The sequence below is a fragment of the Neodiprion pinetum genome, chromosome 4 (genome assembly GCF_021155775.2).
Source record: "Neodiprion pinetum isolate iyNeoPine1 chromosome 4, iyNeoPine1.2, whole genome shotgun sequence".
NCBI lineage: Eukaryota > Metazoa > Arthropoda > Insecta > Hymenoptera > Diprionidae > Neodiprion > Neodiprion pinetum.
In genome coordinates, this window is record NC_060235.2 from 22,231,929 (window position 1) to 22,250,506 (window position 18,578).

General features: G+C 37.3%; 4 protein-coding genes across 6 annotated transcripts; 2 read left to right on the forward strand and 2 right to left on the reverse strand.

Moving 5' to 3' along the window:
• Positions 1–490: 490 nt before the first annotated feature.
• Positions 491–2,039, reverse strand: mtTFB1 (mitochondrial transcription factor B1). Its single transcript, XM_046624538.1, has 3 exons — positions 1,412–2,039; positions 1,124–1,277; positions 491–977 (listed from the first exon to the last, which is right to left on the reverse strand). Exons 1-3 carry the CDS (start codon positions 2,037–2,039, stop codon positions 728–730), a joined length of 1,032 nt encoding a protein of 343 aa, XP_046480494.1. The 3' UTR covers positions 491–727.
• Positions 2,040–2,141: 102 nt separating this feature from the next.
• LOC124218110 (Coiled-coil domain containing 56) lies at positions 2,142–3,048 on the reverse strand. The gene is made up of 2 exons (XM_046624539.2): positions 2,897–3,048; positions 2,142–2,413 (listed from the first exon to the last, which is right to left on the reverse strand). Exon 2 carries the CDS (start codon positions 2,400–2,402, stop codon positions 2,142–2,144), a length of 261 nt encoding a protein of 86 aa, XP_046480495.1. The 5' UTR covers positions 2,403–2,413; positions 2,897–3,048.
• A 42-nt stretch (positions 3,049–3,090) lies between these two features.
• On the forward strand, positions 3,091–6,838 carry Bulli (regulator of MON1-CCZ1 complex protein bulli). 2 transcript variants are annotated; one of them, XM_046624536.2, is made up of 12 exons: positions 3,091–3,390; positions 3,497–3,802; positions 3,918–4,092; positions 4,168–4,327; positions 4,409–4,514; positions 4,738–4,891; positions 4,969–5,032; positions 5,121–5,340; positions 5,415–5,584; positions 5,694–5,969; positions 6,071–6,328; positions 6,477–6,838. In XM_046624536.2, exons 1-12 carry the CDS (start codon positions 3,271–3,273, stop codon positions 6,484–6,486), a joined length of 2,019 nt encoding a protein of 672 aa, XP_046480492.1. In that variant the 5' UTR covers positions 3,091–3,270; the 3' UTR covers positions 6,487–6,838. The 2 variants fall into 2 exon arrangements, with proteins under 2 accessions (XP_046480492.1, XP_046480493.1); XM_046624537.2 differs by having other exon boundaries at positions 3,092–3,390; positions 3,466–3,802.
• A 147-nt stretch (positions 6,839–6,985) lies between these two features.
• Positions 6,986–17,832, forward strand: LOC138190896 (uncharacterized). 2 transcript variants are annotated; one of them, XM_069135550.1, is made up of 4 exons: positions 6,986–7,187; positions 7,295–7,411; positions 8,066–8,659; positions 8,830–17,832. In XM_069135550.1, the coding sequence occupies exons 1-4, from the start codon at positions 7,098–7,100 to the stop codon at positions 13,066–13,068; spliced, it is 5,040 nt and encodes a 1,679-aa protein (XP_068991651.1). In that variant the 5' UTR covers positions 6,986–7,097; the 3' UTR covers positions 13,069–17,832. The 2 variants fall into 2 exon arrangements, with proteins under 2 accessions (XP_068991651.1, XP_068991652.1); XM_069135551.1 differs by lacking the exons at positions 6,986–7,187; positions 7,295–7,411 and having other exon boundaries at positions 8,249–8,368; positions 8,490–8,659.
• Positions 17,833–18,578: the final 746 nt, after the last annotated feature.

Sequence of the window (18,578 nt, forward strand, 5' to 3'; positions counted from 1 at the left end):
AGATTTGTAACAATAACAATCGGGGTAATTAAGCTTAGGAATTTTTTATTGGCGTGCAAAGAACCGAATGTAAATTGAGAGCCGCGAAACAGGGTAACTCGTATTTCAATTTTCATTTATGTCATTACTTGTATTCGACGCCTCTTTATTGTACGTAATCGTATACCTACCCTAACACGATTTCGTATACTGTAATATAAATCTTATTTAATCTATAAGGTTCTTCTCTTTTCTTTTCTTTCCTTTTTTATGTATATAATGAATAATCCTGATGTAGAAATTTCCGCATAAAAGTATGAAGACCTTATTACAAACTGATTAAATAAACTACAAATTACAGATTTAATTATCGATATTGAAACGTGATAATTCAACCATCGTCCAACGCTTTCAAAATCTCGACAAAACAATCAATAAGTACCTGATTAATCACGCTTCAATTAACAATAAGTTGACAATGGAGATGATATAATGAAGATTGGATCCAGCGTTTAGTTAAACCGTCAATTTATTTTGGATAAAGAGAACAGCGCATAAAGTAAATGCAAGTTAAAATACATTTCCATATATAGTTTGATATAGCGATTTTTTTAATCACTAACTACGGCTACAATTCACTGATATTGACACTAACTACAATTGTAACTGAATATCGCTGTGGTCGATCTTTGTAATTTGATCAACAATTTGAGCGATACTTGCCCACCACACCTGTCAAGCAATGTTTCTACATTGAATTGGCGCTAACTTTATCGACTCTAACGTCAGATGTATAACGATACGCTAATAATTTGTTACTAGCTCTGTAATTGTAAGACTCTATGCCGGGATGCTTTTCACACAAGTATTTGTACGCTGTACACAGGCGATCTATTTCCGCGACTTCAAGCATGAACGGTCTTGTCGTGGGGTCAATTTCGGCCAGCTTTGCCATCATCATTCCAAGCTCCTTTTGACAAGAGGTCGGAAACAGAGTTCTGAAAAAGAAGTAAATAATCTTTAACAAGAATTGATGAGGCTAATAAATGAATTAGGAACTGGGACAAGTCTCTGAGATAAACGATCTACAATTAAAGTTGAGGCATATGTTCAACATGCGTTTATCAAATTCCAGTATACTCACTCTATACATTTGATAACGTATTTCTGACGAAAACTGAACATGTGCCGGGTAACTTTTTCAAATAAATCAAATTCATGGTTTGTACCAGGCTGTACCAGCGGTGTAAATGTCACAACCCCGACATCCACGTCAGGCTGTGGAACAAATGCTTTGCCTGCAGCAAAACAGGTGGTAATGAGATGAGGAATTTTTGAGTGAATTCTGAGTCGATCCATCCAAAAATATAAGCATAAAAACGTCTCTGCTTTAAATTAATACAGTACTAGCAAAACCAAAATGTTTACTCACCGGGAATGACAAACTTTAGATGCGGTTTGGTCCAAGTCTGTGCCATGACTGACAATCTGCAGCGATCCCGAGCGTATGCTTCTGAGACGAGGCGTTCAGCAACTTCCTTTTGAAATGTGAGTGTCATTTTGGTTCTTCCCATGGCCCACGGTCCACTTTTCTCAGAGATAGCTTTAAGCCAGACGATAATAAGATGAGTCGATACGCTGAATGGTAGATTACCGATCAAATGAATCCTTGGTGGAATATCTTCCCAGCTTTTTTTCTCACACTCAGGAAACAAGTTCAAATTTACATTCAATATATCTCCTATGATTATTTCCATTTCGCCATTGACGTTTTGAAATGTTTCTTGGAGTAGCTGCAACGTAGGCAAAAATCTATTGTCTTTCTCAACTACTATTAACCTCTGTGGATACTTTCTCATTATGGATCGCGTCAATCCCCCTGGTCCAGGTCCGACTTCCAATATATGTCCATCTTTTATTCTACCTGCTGTTTTGATGATTTTATCTGTGAGACGTTCGTCCATTAAAAAGTTTTGGGACAACTGTTTACGCGCTTGAAGGCGATACAGTTTAACCAAATCTCTTATTGTGGGCAACGGAGGTAATCTTAGAATGGTCATTTTGGTGTGAACTTATTATTTTCTGTATATTTTTTCAATGTTAGATCGTAACAACCTATGAATATATCTAATCCTATATTATCGTTGTCTTCTCGATAATTGTTATTCTGTCGTTTTTACTGGCTCTTCGAAATCATCAAGGAAATTTTCCTGGCGAACTGCATACATGGAGTACCCGTATATTCCTAGAACCAATGCTCCTAGCGCTAGACCGGTATATCTGTTGTTTCTTTGCATTCGTTTCAAGCTGGCCACTCTCTCAAGATTCCTCTCTTCTATAAGTCGCATGTACTCTTGTTCGACAAGCGTTAGTTTACGAAAGTTTTTCCCTTCATGGATTTTTGGCATCTGCTCATCAGCCATTGCACAACGATCTGAAAACGAGTGAACAAAGCTTCATAAATGAAACGAAAAAAACATTTATTCATTTTTATCCTATTTTGTGATTGCGCCGTTATATACAAGCAATATTCTATGTTTTGTAGAAGTTCTTTTTTATTATCATTCGATTCAATACAAGTTATAGTATCGTTTACTGTAAGAATGAAATAAGAACGATCTTTGTGACAACTAAATGACTAGAAATATATTGATATTATTTAAACGGCAACAAAGCTGATAGTTGGGAAAAATTATCATGGGGATAAGAAAAATCATTGGAAAACTGAAAATTCCCCGGTTGATTAGTGATCATCAATAAATTGTCGTGGGATCGCAATTAGAGGTTAGAACATCGCGGAGTCTGTACCTACGCTCCAAGTACCGGGACATTTGTAACCACGATACTTAATCGGAACCGTTAACGGCGAATCACATTACTTAATCGTAAAAACCGTTGATATTTTGCAATGACTCACCTCTATATTGCAGAATTTATGGGATGATCTTCAACACACGTAGGTTACGTCGATTGTCACCATGATGGCATTAGAATGTGATGATGATGAGGCCCAGTTTTATTAGAATCTTCAATCTCCGCTAGACGACGCTACCATTGCACAAATCGTCACCTACCATATAGCGACGATTGCAGTTGTACCTTTCTCACCGACCGTCATCCATAGGTAGTTTCGTTAATGACAAGTCGCAGGAGCCCTAATGTTTTCAGCCAATTGTATCTTCGAGTAAATTGGAAATGACCAATGACGTGGCTTTTGCTGTGTAAGCGAATTTACTGATACGTGTGAATCAGGTTGTTGTTAGTCTTCTGCGAGCTGTCAAATAGCGGAAAATGGAATCAACAAGTAGTGAAGGAAACGATGATTATTACCTCGAATTGTCGCCTGATCCTGTGAGATTCGAATCGATCAGCCCGTTGACAAATGTTTTCTTCGATGACACGAACAAGCAGGTCTCTTTATTTGGATTTTCTTAAACTGCATTGATAACCTAAAATATTAATGATGGATTATCCCTCGTTTGATAGCCCCTTGACAGCTGCAAAATTCATGCTGTAGGTATTCGCTGTTCGTTCAGAGGGCGTTATCGGGGTCCTGGTCAAGGGTCCCGAGCACAATTTGAATTTCAGAATGGAAGACAAGGGTCCCATAATCTCAATCAAGTTCTCGCTCGACATGAACATCCTTGCTATACAACGGACTAATACTTCTGTCGAGTTCATCAATTACTCATCGGCCTCCGGATTGGACAATGTGGAATACTCGCAGACTTGTAAAGGAAAGAATGCCTCTATCTTAGGCTTCGTCTGGACACACAGCAATGAAATTTTATTCGTCACAGATCACGGAGTGGAACTGTTTTTGGTGAATATCAGGCAGAGATTTTTTTCTACCTACTTTTCCTCTATGTGTGATCACTGTAAAAAGCACCATATAAGTCTGTGTAGATGTTAGATCAATAATACTCTATATTTTTTAGGTGGTTCCAGAGAAGCGAACTGTCAAAGCACTGAAATCCCTCAGTTTGGGAGTCAATTGGTTTGTCTTCTGCCCTCAAAGCTACCTCGTTCTCCTCTCGTCTGGTACCATCGGCAACCAAATGCAAGCGCTGCATATCACTCCTGGAAACTTGCACAAGCTCACCAAATTTGAAAGTGAGACAAACTTCTCGGGATTAACTTTGGAGATTGATTAGCCGATTAACGGAGATAGATATTGCATTGTTTCAGTGGAGGCTGGAGCCACGAAACCTGGGAAGCTCGCAGTTTCGGAGAGAGATGTAGCGTTGGCAGTTCTTTACGGAACCCCATCAATAATTGTGCTGCGCCATCAACCAGGAATCAATCGAAGCCTTGGTACGGCTCAAGTCTACGTCTACACAGTGCATAAGTAATTTTGTAATTTGCTTTTTCTCCGATTTTACCTCTTTCAAAGTACTCTCAATGATTCATTGATAATCCAATGTTTCAGAATGCTCACGATAAAGAAGAGCCACATTTTAAAACTCGACACTAGTGGCCGATTCGCAATCAATGTTATCGACAATCTTATAATTGTGCATCACCAAGCATCCGAAGTAAGTCTTGTTCACAAAGAACTACCTTTTTGAAAACGGTTTTTTTTTCAGACTATTGACTGGTAGGAAATAAATCTGCTGATATGTACTGCTTATTTTATAGAAGCAGTTTAGCATCATTTTTCATTACTGATTGTGAACCAATTCGAAGCACTTTTTCTTACCATTGAAACATGGCAGTCTTTGAGTTTTATCTCGAGAGTAATTGATTGATAAATTACAGACTTCGATGATTTTTGACATTAAATTGCCGGGAGTGAGCGACGGCACTGTGATGCATCATACCAGTATAGCTGCACCCAAGCCGATAAGACCATACAGTTTGAAGGTCCCTGGCACGACTCTGCTAGAGCAATTATCTCAGCCCTGTCTACTTTGTATCCTTTTGAAAAAAAGATAATGATTATAAAAATAACAACATTGATCAGCAAGCGTTTTACTTAATTTCTCTTAGATTCCCCTGGCTGGGTTGTTTTTCAACCAAATATAATAATCGATGCAAAATTAGGATGCCTTTGGTAAGTTTATGAGAAAAATATTCAACTTGTTTTCAATCTAGGAGTTTAAAAGGTGCATGGAGTAAAGAAGTTGTCGATTAATTCACAGGTTTGTTAAGCTGCGACTTGAATCGTTGGTAAAATTAATCCCCGACAAAGTACTGCTCGTTGAGTTTTTAATGCAACGAAATGATTCCAAGCAGGTTTTGATGCAAGTTCTGAAGGAAAATGTTACTCAGCTACCGTCAAGCTTGTTGTACATGTCAACGATTTTTGATAAGTTGAACACTGTTTATCGTAACCACCTCGAAAATGAGTTGCAAAGCCAAGTAAGTGACCATTGTGATGAATAATAGCGATAAAAAACCCATTGCACATTCATCTTCTATCGATCAATCGACAGATGGGAACGCCGCTGCAAATTGGGTCCAAAGGTGTCGCCACAGTGTCAGAAAACATTAAATACAAACAAATAATTGATCAGAGCGATATGTACACTTACATATTGTCAAAGTTTCCCGAGGACACGACAGAGCCAAAAATGGTGGTTTGGATACTGTTGGAATACATTAGGTACATGCCTTGACGAAAAGTGTAGTTTGAAAAGAGTTTTTTTTTTTCAGCGTATAGCTCCCTGGGTATAAAATCTCTCAATGAACTTTCTCCGATTTTTTTTCCTCAGGTCTCTGGCCGATCATGATATACCTGTTCAGCACTACCTCCATGAATTGGTAATCACGACTTTGGTTCACCGGAAGGCTTACTATCAGCTGCATCAGTTGCTACAGTATCACGTTGTCGCTGACTCAAAACCACTCGCCTGTCTTCTACTGTCTTTGGAAAGTCTCTATCCAGCTGCTCACCAACTTGCGCTAGATATGCTCAAGCGATTAGGAAATGCTCACGAAGAAATAATGGAAGTCTTGCTATCCAAAGGACACATATTACCGGCATTACGGTGAGCTGAACACCCTTGAAAATGCATCTTACAATTGTAAAAATGAAATTTCATATTTCAAGGTGATCCGCCTGGAGAAAATACATATCTTTCCATTACAGGTATGTCAGATCGGTCGGAATAATCGATCAGGTTTCTGCTCGCAAATTTTTGGAAGCAGCAAAGACCTCGAACGATCCTAAGTTGTTTCACTCCGTTTATAAATTCTTCGAAAATCGCAATTTGAGACTCCATAACACAACTGCTTTCACAAGAGGGGAACATTGTCAAACATATGTACAGCATTTTAAATATTTATTCCAAGGAACTGACAACGGCTGTAATTCAGATACAAATTCAAATGTATCGACTATGTCATCGTAGGTCGAATCGCAATTTATTTGCTAATTGTAACACAATTATACATATTGATTTGGTCATGCATTGAATAGCGAGTTATAATAGAAACAGCCATGGTTATGTACCAAATAATCAAATGGTATTATTTTTTTTTTCCTCTACCTTAAGGTTTGGCTGAAATTATCAGGAATAATTAACTCAGCATTCGCGTATCATCACGCTTATGTTTTTGTTCAATGCCCACAATTCACAAGACTAGTGCAATCAAGAATTTGTGAAATTTGTGAACAGGATGATAAACATGCATGGAAAACCAGAAAAATGCAGAAAGTAAGGAACTAGCAAACTATTTGTAATCTTACGGTCATTCCGTTTCATTTCTCGTACTGTTCTGTGATACATTATAATTAATGCTGTGTTGAGAATGGTGCTGCTTGAAGCTCTGTTGTGTAAATTATAATATTGTATAAAAACATTCCCGTGGGATATGTTATTATGAGGATAATATATATAAAATATTTGTTTTTGAATTTACTATTATTGACTGAATATTACCGCATGGAATAAGTCTGGTATATTTTCGTTCCCATCACGAAGTTACTATTACTTTGTGGTTCCCACGAATGACAAGTTGACAAAAAATCGAACGTCTCTCATTATCCACAAACTTTTCACCGAATGCATAACGAACTGATTTAAAGTACGCAATAATAGCTACATTCACGTTGTCGCCGAAGCCAATCTCTACAACTTCAGAGAGGCAAAGTGATAGCTGGTAGAATTATCAAAATGGCGATGATGGTCGGAGGTCTAATTGAACGAGTGAATACAATTGATGAAAATAAACAAGTACTGAGTGAATTAGCGAGAAATAACGAGGTGAAGATCAATTGCGTAAAGTGTAAACTATGCGTAGAAAATTTTTTATCATTGAATCCGTATCGCTAAGATCGATTAAATCGTAATTGTTCTGCCGCATTTTTCAGTTCGTCGAACCCAGCAAAGAAAAACTCGACAAACTATTCGATAAATTGAACGCTGAGAATGCGAGAGAAATTGTAAATTACATGCACAGCTATGAACCAGATTGGCACAACATAAAGGTGAGCTAAACGGCTGTCAGCGCTATCGAAATCCCCCGCGTCATAACCTCAAATTACGTTCCTATTGACATCGCAACTCTGTTGTCTAATTCGGAGATTTTTGTTTATGAAGACGCAATGGTCGTAGGTAATCGCTGCTAGATAAACAATCGCTCAAATCGCCTATCGAATAAATTACGAAATCTTAACAAGTCGTAGAGAAATGAATTTTTTGCTATTATGACTTCTGATTATTTTCTACTTTTTTATTATTATTATACTGCACATTCTGAATTTTCTGTACCAATGCCAAATAGTCCGTTCAAATGATGATGTGCTATGTTTACATCCTCTGCCACAATGTCATAATATAACATTTTTTACGTTTTGATTATATAACATTGTTATCTTTATTTTTCTTATCTTGAAATAAAAAAAGATGAAAAAATACCTTAATAATCTAGTACTAGTACCAAAATCAGTGAAAATTTACCCTGAATCATGTTGACAAAAATTGATGTTTTGGATGAATAAATGAAATTGGATTTTCAAGTTTTAGCTGAAGTTTTTCTTTATGGAACTAATTTATTTGGAGAATATTTTCACACAAAGCAAACACTTTCAGCTAGTTTTTTTCTGTTCGATTAACCAAGTGAAAAATAATTTTTTCTCTAGGTGACAGGATGCCTTTACGGTCCTATACCAGGAGTCCCATGCGGTTCTTGGTGGGGAATAAGGATGGACTGTTCGAGAGATCACATGCATGATCCTTTCAGTTTGAGCGTGCAATGCGGCCCAGTAGGGGCAGTTTCTGTCTGCACCTCCCATTCAGACGAGGACGTTGACTTGGGAGACATATTGAGCTTCACATCTGAGGCAAGCGCTGAGAAGCAAGGATACATTGGTAGGCGAGGATATCTTAAGAGCAAAGAGGAAAATCCAGAGACCAGGTCCTTGATCTTGAGCTTGGAGAATCAGGTGCCGATACGCATAATTAGAAGCTACAATTTATCCAATGAATACTCGCCAAAGACGGGTTATCGCTACGATGGCTTGTATGTTGTCGTAAAATGCTGGATTGGTGTATCTCCGGAAACAGGTTTAAAGTGCTATAAATTTGCACTGAGACGACTTCTGCACCAGGATCCCCCACCCTGGAAATTGCAGACTCCTTGTGACAGAGGCGTTGAACCAGGCGCCAATACCAATGATACGATTATATCTCGATGTATTTCTATGAAGAAGTTTCAGGGCAGAGATGGGAAAATGGTAATTTGATTATTATGATATTTTTTTCTGTGAATGCTTATTTGCTCGTCCAAGGTACATAGACATTGGTTGAAATTTTTACTAAATGTAAGTCACAGTGGTATCTGTGAATGAATTTCTGTTGGAAAATATCTGGATAAATTTTGTTAGCAATCGTATTTTGTTTCCAGTCGCAACTGCACGCACCTTGCAACGATAATCTGAGTAAAGCTACTAAATCTGTGGAGAAAGAGAAACAAAGTTTATCCAAAGAAGAAAGATCCCCAGTCGGAAGAGCAGGTAATTCGAGCAGACCTGATATCACGACAACAGTGACAGTTTTACCAGGTAGAAAAACTGTCTCGGACGATCATACAAATGTTCAAGGTAGCACGATTGTTACGAGACGTGTATCCAAAAAAGCACCAAACAACAAACCCGACAGTAAACAACTAATTTCTGAGTCCAGTAACAAACCGTCCAGTGAAATACAGCCACGAAACGAACTGGTTGAAGAAGAGAGAGTAAAGTCTCAGGGCACGCGACTCCAGAACACGAACATATCGATTCGATACGATTTGTACGATTCTTCTCACAACATTAAGCAGCGTGGTTCTAACATCGCGACTTACAGCGGCGGCGGAAGTGGTGGGTTCAAACCGCGCATGCACATTGTTCCTACTAGACAGCTCCACTTCGCAGGAGTTGATTCGTCGCCCGGCAGCAGTAGCCGGACGATTTCGAGTGTGAAAATGGAGCGAGTCGAGTCAATCAGCGGTATGAAGAAGCTGAATCTTGACGAAGTTTGTAATGAAAGAGAAATTTCGTCGCTGACCCATCAACAAAACCCGCAATTAACTGTGGAACACTCATACGCTACGCAATTGACAGAGGGGTCGGAACTGCACGACGAAAAGGTTGAACAAAATCGTCAAAGTTTTGTAAATAAGGCGATGAATGAAAGGGAAGCGCTTCTGAAACCTCGGCAAAGAGAAAGGAGAAATAAGAAAAATAGTCGAGAGTGTAAATCTCATATATCGTCTTCAATCGAGGAGACAGAAGTGCGAAAAACCGTTGGTGCTTTGAATAGAATTCAATCAACCGTCAACGACAATTCTCCTTCTGAAGAAACGTTGGCTAGAAGAAAGCTTAGGGATGTTCCGGTCCCTTCGCCTTCTGAGAGTCCACCATTCAAGGGATTCGTATCGGCGAGGAACATCGATAGGAAAACATGGTCCGAATCCATGGAAATGGCAAGTTCGCTCACTGTTGAGAAAATGCTGGATATAATAACGGAGGAAAAGACTAGTCCAATGGCAAAGATGCTAATAAGTACTGTGATTGGATTCCCCCATGTCGAGACCCTTCCTGCCTGCAACAATAACAAGGAAAGCACACTAACGAATGTCCATTATGAAGAGCTGGATAATTCGTCGCAGATAGCGACGAATCGAAATAAAACTGGAGTCCAAACTGCCATAAATAAACGAACACCGTTGAGCATGAAAACCAGATCCTGTGCTAAACTTTGTGAGCAAACAGCAGCGAAAACTGTTCAAGAAAAAGAAACAGTCCTTAATGTATCCAGTGAAAAGTTGAAGATGGTCGACAAAACTGTATTGTGTTTGGAAAGAATCGGTAGTAATTATCTGCCGAAACTGTCGCGTTCAAGGCAATTCAGATGCCTGGATAACAGCAGAGAGCAAAACATTATCGAAATAGTTTACACCGGCAAAGATTCGATCGGAAATCAACAAGCGGTGGATGCAAATTTGAATCATACACACAGGTTAAGGTCTAGCGGAAAAGTAGAAGTCAGCGGAAAGCCAAAGATTAAAAACCCTGATATCAAAGCTACCGAACAACCGCACATGCTCGGTAGCAGAGCGAGAGAAGTTCGCGTCCCGAGTAACAGAAATCGGCGATGGCCTGACGCAGTGGATGCCAATGCTGCTCATTATACAGTAACGAAGCGTAAAAGCGGATCTGAGTTTTGCAGAAGTCATGGAGAAGTTGACGCATATGAAACTGTTCCAAGAATAAGCGAAAACCAGGAAAATAACACATCGAGCAGCGCGAAGTCGGTTGATACTGTCGACTGTTCAAAAATAACGAAAGATTCGAGTATACAATTGAAAGACCAGATTCAAACGAACGGCTGCTTGATCGGCGCGAGGAAATCCTCAATGTCACATAAGCCAGAATTTGTCGAAAGAACGGACGATTCTTGTCTTCAAAAATCTCCGCGCAGCGATCAGACCCTTGTGACAAAATCAACTGAGAAATCTAACAGCGAACGAATTTCAGGTGACAAAGTGTCGAATTTTCGGGGAAATCTGATTTCGGAAAGGTTGCAGGAATCCAAAATAACTTCTCAAAATTCTGAAGCGCGTGATATCACTGCAGATTCGGTAGCTCGAAACTTTACTGGCGATAACAATAAGCTATCGAGTCTTAAACCGCTTGGAGGAGTTACGAGTTCCAAGGAATCTGGGCTGGTATCCAGGAAGAAAGATAGATCGCCGGAAAAGATCAGACTGGCGAAAAGGCCGAGAGTTCGTGTCAAACACAAGCTGGAAATAGCAAATTTAGTCATAGACATGAACATGAGCCCCAGATCGCAAATCTCTAAATCAAGATCGGGTCGATCGCTGAGGGGCGTAGATTACTTACGTGGCGGTAGAAGTTGCCCGACTATCCTGGATCAGTCGAGGAAACGAAGGAACACCGAGCCCGTTCAGCACCCGACGAGTTTGCCAAAGCGGATGAGTAAGGATGCCCAGATTCCAAATTCTTCTGTCCGAATTACGGATGCAGCGAATTCCATGAAGGAGCTTAAACTTCGGAAGAAGTCGGAAGGGGAGAAATCACTATCAAATAACAACAACAACAACAACAACAGGGATATTAAGAACAGTACTTCGATGCGACGGATCGGTAGAACAGAAAAAATCGTCACAAAAATAAAAAAACCAATGAAAGCTAAGAAGTCTAACATCGTTACAGCGAGGAGAGCGATAGCAGACATGCCGAAGATGATTCGTAAACAAGATTTGATGGTAAAGGCCAAGAAACAGCCCAGTGAAGTAGCTTCGAGACCCACGAGGCGAGAGGCTGTGACCAGAACGCGGAGCGGAAGAAGTCCCAGAAGTCTGACCATCGGGAGACTTTGTATTCGCAGACCGTTGCCTCAGAGTGGCGAAACCTATGCGCTACAGACGAAGAATCAGAGGGATAAGAGTGAGAGAGTGGCTAAACAAAATTTAAATCCTGGTAAACAGCCGCTGCCTCAGAGAGAGCCAGCAAAATTCGCGCAGCTTAACTGCAACGTCGAAAAAAGATCAGCTGAGGTGCGTACGAAGTCGAAAATGATCAGCGTCATGGTGCAGTGTTCTCTTATTCCAAATCCTCCGGAATCTCCTATCTGCAATCTCGATGCCAACTATCGCTCGAAGAGAAACAGTCCATCAGATACAAACGTAAACACTGGATATCTGATCAGTGAGTACCTCGGTAGTTCGTCTAATTCTGAATCGAAAAGAGTGAAACACGAGGTGATCGATTTGATCGAGATCAAGTCGGAGAGCGGCAGCGTAAACGTAGTCGAATGCCAGTTGGACGACGACGAAACTGACAGGGTCGAAAATTCAGTCCTTCGAATAAAACCTTCGACGAGTAATCGAGCCTTTGCAAAGTCTGATCGCAGGGAATCGCCTCTTGATTTGGCAGGCCTCCACGATCAGCGAAGCGAGGATTCGCTTTCGAACAGAGGTTTCGTACGCTACGTTCCAAGCCAAAAACAGTCTACCATTGTCCCGGTGAAAACAGCGGAGTTAAGCTTCAGGATCGCGCAGCTAGAGTCAATCGGATTCAAGCCAATAAAACCTGGGATTCATCCCAACGACGAATCGGAACACGGGCGGCGAAGCACCAGCGATAGTCCCAGAATATTGTACGTGAGCAGGGTCGTGAAACGAGGCGTGAACGAGGAATACGACAAGTATACAAGCGAAGAGACTAACGTCGTTCAGTACATGGACAGTGAGTTGTCCTACGAGGACATAGAGAACGAAGATAAAGATTTCTACGTTCAAAAAATGGAGTTTGTCAAATTCGGGGACACTATAGACGAGGAAAGTGTTCATATCTCAGAGTCGCATGGTGAAGAGGAGGAAGAGGAGGAGGAGTTGGAGGAAGAGGACGAGGAAGAAGAAGAAGACGAGGAGAACGTCAAGGACGACGAAGAACGGGAGGAGGATTTTGGACGTGATCTTAAAACGGAATGGCAATCTCAGCTCAACGAAGATAGAAACAGTTCCAATATCGACGATCACGATCAGTCGGCTGCCGATTCTGATGGCGATGTACCGCCGTGGCACGGTTGGAGGAAAATTATTTCCAATAAAGAGACCCATTTTGTCGGATGGTAAATAACTAAAGTCTGATACTTTGGTTGCAGTACAAGGAAAAAAAAACAAACAAAGCCTAACTAATCCGGTAGTCATTTGTGCCCCGGAATGGCTTTGCGCTTTGCTATTTTAACACTGAATGCGGTTTAATACTACAAAAAAAAATGAACAAAGTGTACACCATAAGGGTTTTTGTACAGGTGATGAAATTTATTATTCAAAATGTGGCCTTCTCGTCTATCGCAGATCGAATTACTCTTGCGGCAAAAGACGCGGTATCTGTGTCAAGTTTTCTATGGTTTTAAGGGAAACTTGAGACAAAAATATGTGTGTAACAAATAAACTATCTTGCACGTCTTCGGCTATTCTTTTATTAAAATTTGAAATTATGGAGTTCTATAAGTATGTTGGGTTAACTGAGCAGAATTTTTCACTCTAAATTTCGTTCTTTAATAGTGTATTGAAAAATGAATATTATTTTGGATTGAGCATTGAATTGTGCCTTTATTTTAGTACGTGGTGAAAAGTTTTGGCAAGAATTTATGTACAGTAAAGACTTTATTCTTTTTACTTCATCTGATACAAATCGCTGCAGTGTCCGATCGAAATTTTTTTAAGCTTTGTTGTCATCTTATATTACTATTATTATTATTATCATCAACATTATTATTATTATTACTATAATAATTATTATTGTTGTTATTATTACTACTACTATACAAAAAGTTTTTACTACGATTATTTAAATGATGCAAAGTTTAAAACACGTTTAATACAGTAACCCGATACTTTTTCCTGCAGTCTTGTATAGATCTGATATTTATTTCGGAAAATGTTCAGGGTTATCCTCTTCGTGTAAATCAAGTTTACCGGAAGGGAGGGGGGGGGGGGGGGGGGGCAGCCACCATCCCGAAAAACTCGTTTTATCAAATATCTCGTGCATCGTACAACCAAAACCGTAGGATCCGTTCTTGTAGATAATAAAATTCTCCACACGATTTATAATTTTCATAGATTCACTACACAGAATTGCCATTTTTCTGAACATTTTTTACCGTTTTATGTGTTATAAAAATTTTCTCCGTGTACTACGAGTAATATTTCCATTCATCTGCATTCGCGTGACGAAATGTTTATCGCGATGCGGTTCTTAAAGTCTCAATTTTACGGGAAAAATTTTGCAATAAAGTTCATTGCAAATTGTATATTCTACAAATTTGGGTATAACCAATTTTACTGTTTCATCAAGCGTTGACTATATGTTTAGCAATAACTATATTTGGAAAAGTTTACCGCACTGTAAATCAAAAACTTAACCCTATACAGGGAAAAAAATTCCTACAAAAATTATAAGGAATTTTATTATCTACGAAAACGGTTTCTATGTTTTCTGTTGCGCGATGCACGGTTGACAAGATATTTAATAAGACGTGTTTTCCGAAATGGTGGCTGAAGCGCCCCCCGCCACCAACTTAAATTTACACTCAGAGGATAGCTCCGAACATTTTCTGCCACGAACATTAATTCTGTAGAAGATTGCATTATGAATATATTTTTTTTGCTTTAGTTCTTGTACTAGTTCAAAAACAAGTCTTGAGATACTTCTTTAACTTGTATGTATAATATAATATCTAACGGAGCGCAGTCTTCGTTATTTATTTAGGTAGGATACTATTACTTTGTCATTTTTCGTGCTCTATATTGACGTAGTTTTGTTGTTGAAAATTTTTCATTTTTTTTTCTATATATGAGCAGAGCGTGGTTAACAACGCGTAGGTAAGGTATACTACTTATTATGGAGATGTTGAATTATTAGCTCTTGATTTCGTGTTATTCTTAGTCACTTTCTGTTAGAATAAGTATTGCTATTTTCATTTGTCTTTCTATTTTTTTCAACTTCAATTATACCTCCAGTTAACAAAGCTCGACAATGTGATCGAAGCCGAAATGTCGAATTTCATTTCCATTTAACTTGATAGTATCCGCAACAGTTGTGGATCTTCCAGAACAGTTCAGAATACTCTGCAGAGCACAAAGACAAAGTCTTTATCTTTTTAAGTTAAATCGTTCCACTCAAAGTCGATACGGTTTGGGTTCAAGAATTCAGACAAACAGATTCAGCACTTAGGTTTAGTAAAGTCTATACATATACATTCAAAGAGTTCAACAGTTCAAGGAGGTGCAACAACCACGAATTATAACTACTATTATTATTAATAATATGAAAATGTTTAGAAATATTCTTGTATAATTTGTCAATAGTGTAAAGGTAAGAAAAGCAAGAATATATTCAGTCAAACTAAACTTTAACGAGAGACTATTAATTCTTTGAAAATACTATGTAGACCTAGTATGTTTATTGGATAAAACTTATACATTATTTTATTAACCGATCATTGTTTTTATATAGTTATTAATATATACCCTAGTACCTACGTTATATATTCCTTTTGTATCGTTTTTAAATAATAAGTATGTCAAGTTGTTACGTTACTAGCTCTTCTTAGTTTTCTTCTGGTATTCGTTTTTATTCAGTAGCTGTCAATGAAAAATTTCCCTCGAAACCCGCTCTTTGTTTTTTCGTTATTATCAATGCGATAAGGAGCACAAATGTGAACAATAGTGTCAAAATTAATCCAACAGTTGGCGGAATGTATTTCTTTTCCTTTTCTTATCACGGTGTCATTCGATTTTCATGGTAACGCGATTGTAAATAAACAGAACTAATTATTGCTACTAAACCGAAGTTAGTAAAACATAACAATTTTTCATTGGAAGTGACAAACTATTAGAAATGTAACGTATAAACGTACATGAATTCGAAATTCGAATTAGAAATAGAGGTAAAAAAAATCTATCTAAATGTTCGACATTAAAATACGAGCAGAAAGACTGATCTTTATAGGCTGGTGAAAAAAAAGTTGAAAGAAAACGTTCGAGAACTCGGACACTGGTCACGACGCTTGTGACTCGTCCGCTAAAATATCGGAGATTTCACAAGATTTTTACTCTTCAATTTTGTTTTACCTCTGTCGGTGAATAAAATTTGAATATAACTATCAAAGCGACTATCGCAAATCAAAATCGGCACTATTTACAATATGCAAAAATGTGCGCTTTGCACACAAAAGAAATTTAAAAAAATTAATCTCAGCCTAGTCTCCTTTACTCTTTCTTATATTAGGTGAAAAATATATTTTTATACATGCTGTCACAAATAGAGACGAAACTGCAAGTAGTAATTGTACGTCGGACGGTGAATTCAACATTGCTTGCAACATATGCATAAATATGTATACATATATTGATATATAATTTTATTCTATATATATTTTTCTAAATGTCAATACTGATAATAAATGTTATTCGAAAAGAAAACGGTCCGTATGTACCTCGTAACAAACTATGCAGTTAAAACCAGTAATTTAATCAGGATGAATAACGGCGTTGTATCATAGTTCGCTTTTTTCTTTTTTTTTTTTCTCATATTTATTCCAATAATACTGTACACAGTAACATGAACTTTTTTTCCATACTTTTTTCGTTCTCTTCTTACTTAATTTTGATTAAACAATAAACAATAATATTACATATTCAATATTAATATTACTGTTGTTTTTTCTTGGTCAAAATAATTATAACAATCAAGTAGACGAATGAAATATTTTTGCACAATGTAACATATTCACAGATTAAATTTATATTTCAATTTTCTTAAATATAGATATATATGTATTCTCATATTACACGTATATACGAGGCATTTCACACAGTTTCGATCTGAATAAACCCTCGACCTCAGCGATTCGGCCCACGATTTTTTATCTTGTTGTTTCAAGTCTAAAACGCACTCTAATCTGTTGCAGACTTTTTAAATAAAATTTTTGAATCATTTATAAATTTAAAAAATTGAAATATCGTTTGTCCAAATTCTAAAATTTGAAAAAAAATGTCAAAATTTCATTATTAGATATCGAAATTTTCCAGCCTAGACCCAAAATGGGCCAACGTTCGTTTCATAATTTTTTGTATTATGTTAGATAAACTTTTTTTTTATTAGAAGCAAAAGTCGGATCACTTTGGAATTTTGCTAGAACATTTTTCATAGGACGGGAATAAAAAAAATATCAGATATTTAAATTGCATCTAACCATATACCTGCTTGAATATCTATTGTAATATATTTATATTCTATGATAAAATAAAATAAAATAAATATTTGGGATTTGGGTTCAAAAATTTTTATCCTCAATCCTGAAATTTTTAGATGATTTTCAGACTTTAGAATTTGGCCTAACAATGTTTTTGTTCAAGCATTATGAATGAATCAAAGTATGTCAAGTCTAAAAAAAATCAGAGTGTCCTTTGAAGTTGAAACAATGGGATAAAAAATTGTAAACTGAATCAAAGAAATCGCGAGTCAGACTCAGATCGAATCGGTGTGGAATGCCTCCTATATTGTGTATATTTGTAATTATTCGTTATATTAGATTCGCATAAGCCATTTATTATTAATTATTATCTATCTAAATTTTATTTTATTTTTCTCCCTCTTTGTTCGCACAGGAATATATATATTTTTGTCATTTACTTCATTAGGGTGAGTTACTTATTATGCATCGGTTTTAATGCAAATCAACATGACGGTGTTGTTGCAACAATTCTTAATCGACAGTTCATATAAGTTGTATAAGATTTTTGTTTTCGACTTTGTTCATGTACATTAAATGCATACAACAATACTCACATATATATATGAATATATGAATGTGAAATAAGGATGAATTTTGCCGAAAAAAACGTGATTTTTTTTAGTTTGTTTATTTATAAAACTTATATTATAAACAATTATGCCGATTAGATTGTATTTTTATGTTCTTTTATGACTAAAGTAACTAAAAAATGCAAAAAACCGGATCTGAATATGTTAAGAAGTAAAAAAATTAGAAAAATTCAAGAAAATCGAGGTGGTAACGTTGGTTACCACTATGCTTCGTAGGGTTAAAGGGTGTGCAATTTGCCTAAATTGATCCGTATGATATTGTGAATTTTTTTTCATATAGTAGGACCAATGAACACTAACAACAAAACACAAAAAGATAAAAATATATCCTGAGAATATGGCCGAAACACGTGTATTTCAAATGGGGAAATTCACCCCCCGGGGGGAGGGGTTAGAGGCTAGATAAAAATCTGAAAAAAGAGGATATTTTTTTTTAATTATTTGGAGCCGATTTGGGGGGCGTCTGATTAAAAATGCGTCCGACCCCTAAATAAGGACTACCCTAATATATATGTATATATATCATAATAGTCTATGTTAACAATACGTTATGTACATTTAGCCTTAAGATTTCAAGTTCTTGTTTTTTTTTGCTTTCTCCTTAAACTTTAATTATGGACATCAAATGCGACGGTAATTCATTTTTTTTCTTCTCCTTTGAAACAACAGATCATATATTAATTTACATAAAGTTATGTTTTATAATTCTACGCAAGGTAAAAAAAAATAACAAAAATTACGTAAGAAT

Coding starts and splice junctions, on each gene's coding strand:
- mtTFB1 (XM_046624538.1), bottom strand. CDS start 2,039: ATGACCATTCTAAGATTACCTCCGTTGCCCACAATAAGAGATTTGGTT. Junction 1,278..1,411: donor TCTAAAGTTTGTCATTCCCG/GTGAGTAAACAT, acceptor GTTTTGCTGCAG/GCAAAGCATTTGTTCCACAG. Junction 978..1,123: donor TACGTTATCAAATGTATAGA/GTGAGTATACTG, acceptor CTTCTTTTTCAG/AACTCTGTTTCCGACCTCTT.
- LOC124218110 (XM_046624539.2), bottom strand. CDS start 2,402: ATGGCTGATGAGCAGATGCCAAAAATCCATGAAGGGAAAAACTTTCGT.
- Bulli (XM_046624536.2), top strand. CDS start 3,271: ATGGAATCAACAAGTAGTGAAGGAAACGATGATTATTACCTCGAATTG. Junction 4,515..4,737: donor TGCATCACCAAGCATCCGAA/GTAAGTCTTGTT, acceptor GATAAATTACAG/ACTTCGATGATTTTTGACAT. Junction 4,892..4,968: donor ATCTCAGCCCTGTCTACTTT/GTATCCTTTTGA, acceptor AATTTCTCTTAG/ATTCCCCTGGCTGGGTTGTT.
- LOC138190896 (XM_069135550.1), top strand. CDS start 7,098: ATGGCGATGATGGTCGGAGGTCTAATTGAACGAGTGAATACAATTGAT. Junction 7,188..7,294: donor AATTAGCGAGAAATAACGAG/GTGAAGATCAAT, acceptor CGCATTTTTCAG/TTCGTCGAACCCAGCAAAGA. Junction 7,412..8,065: donor CAGATTGGCACAACATAAAG/GTGAGCTAAACG, acceptor TTTTTTCTCTAG/GTGACAGGATGCCTTTACGG.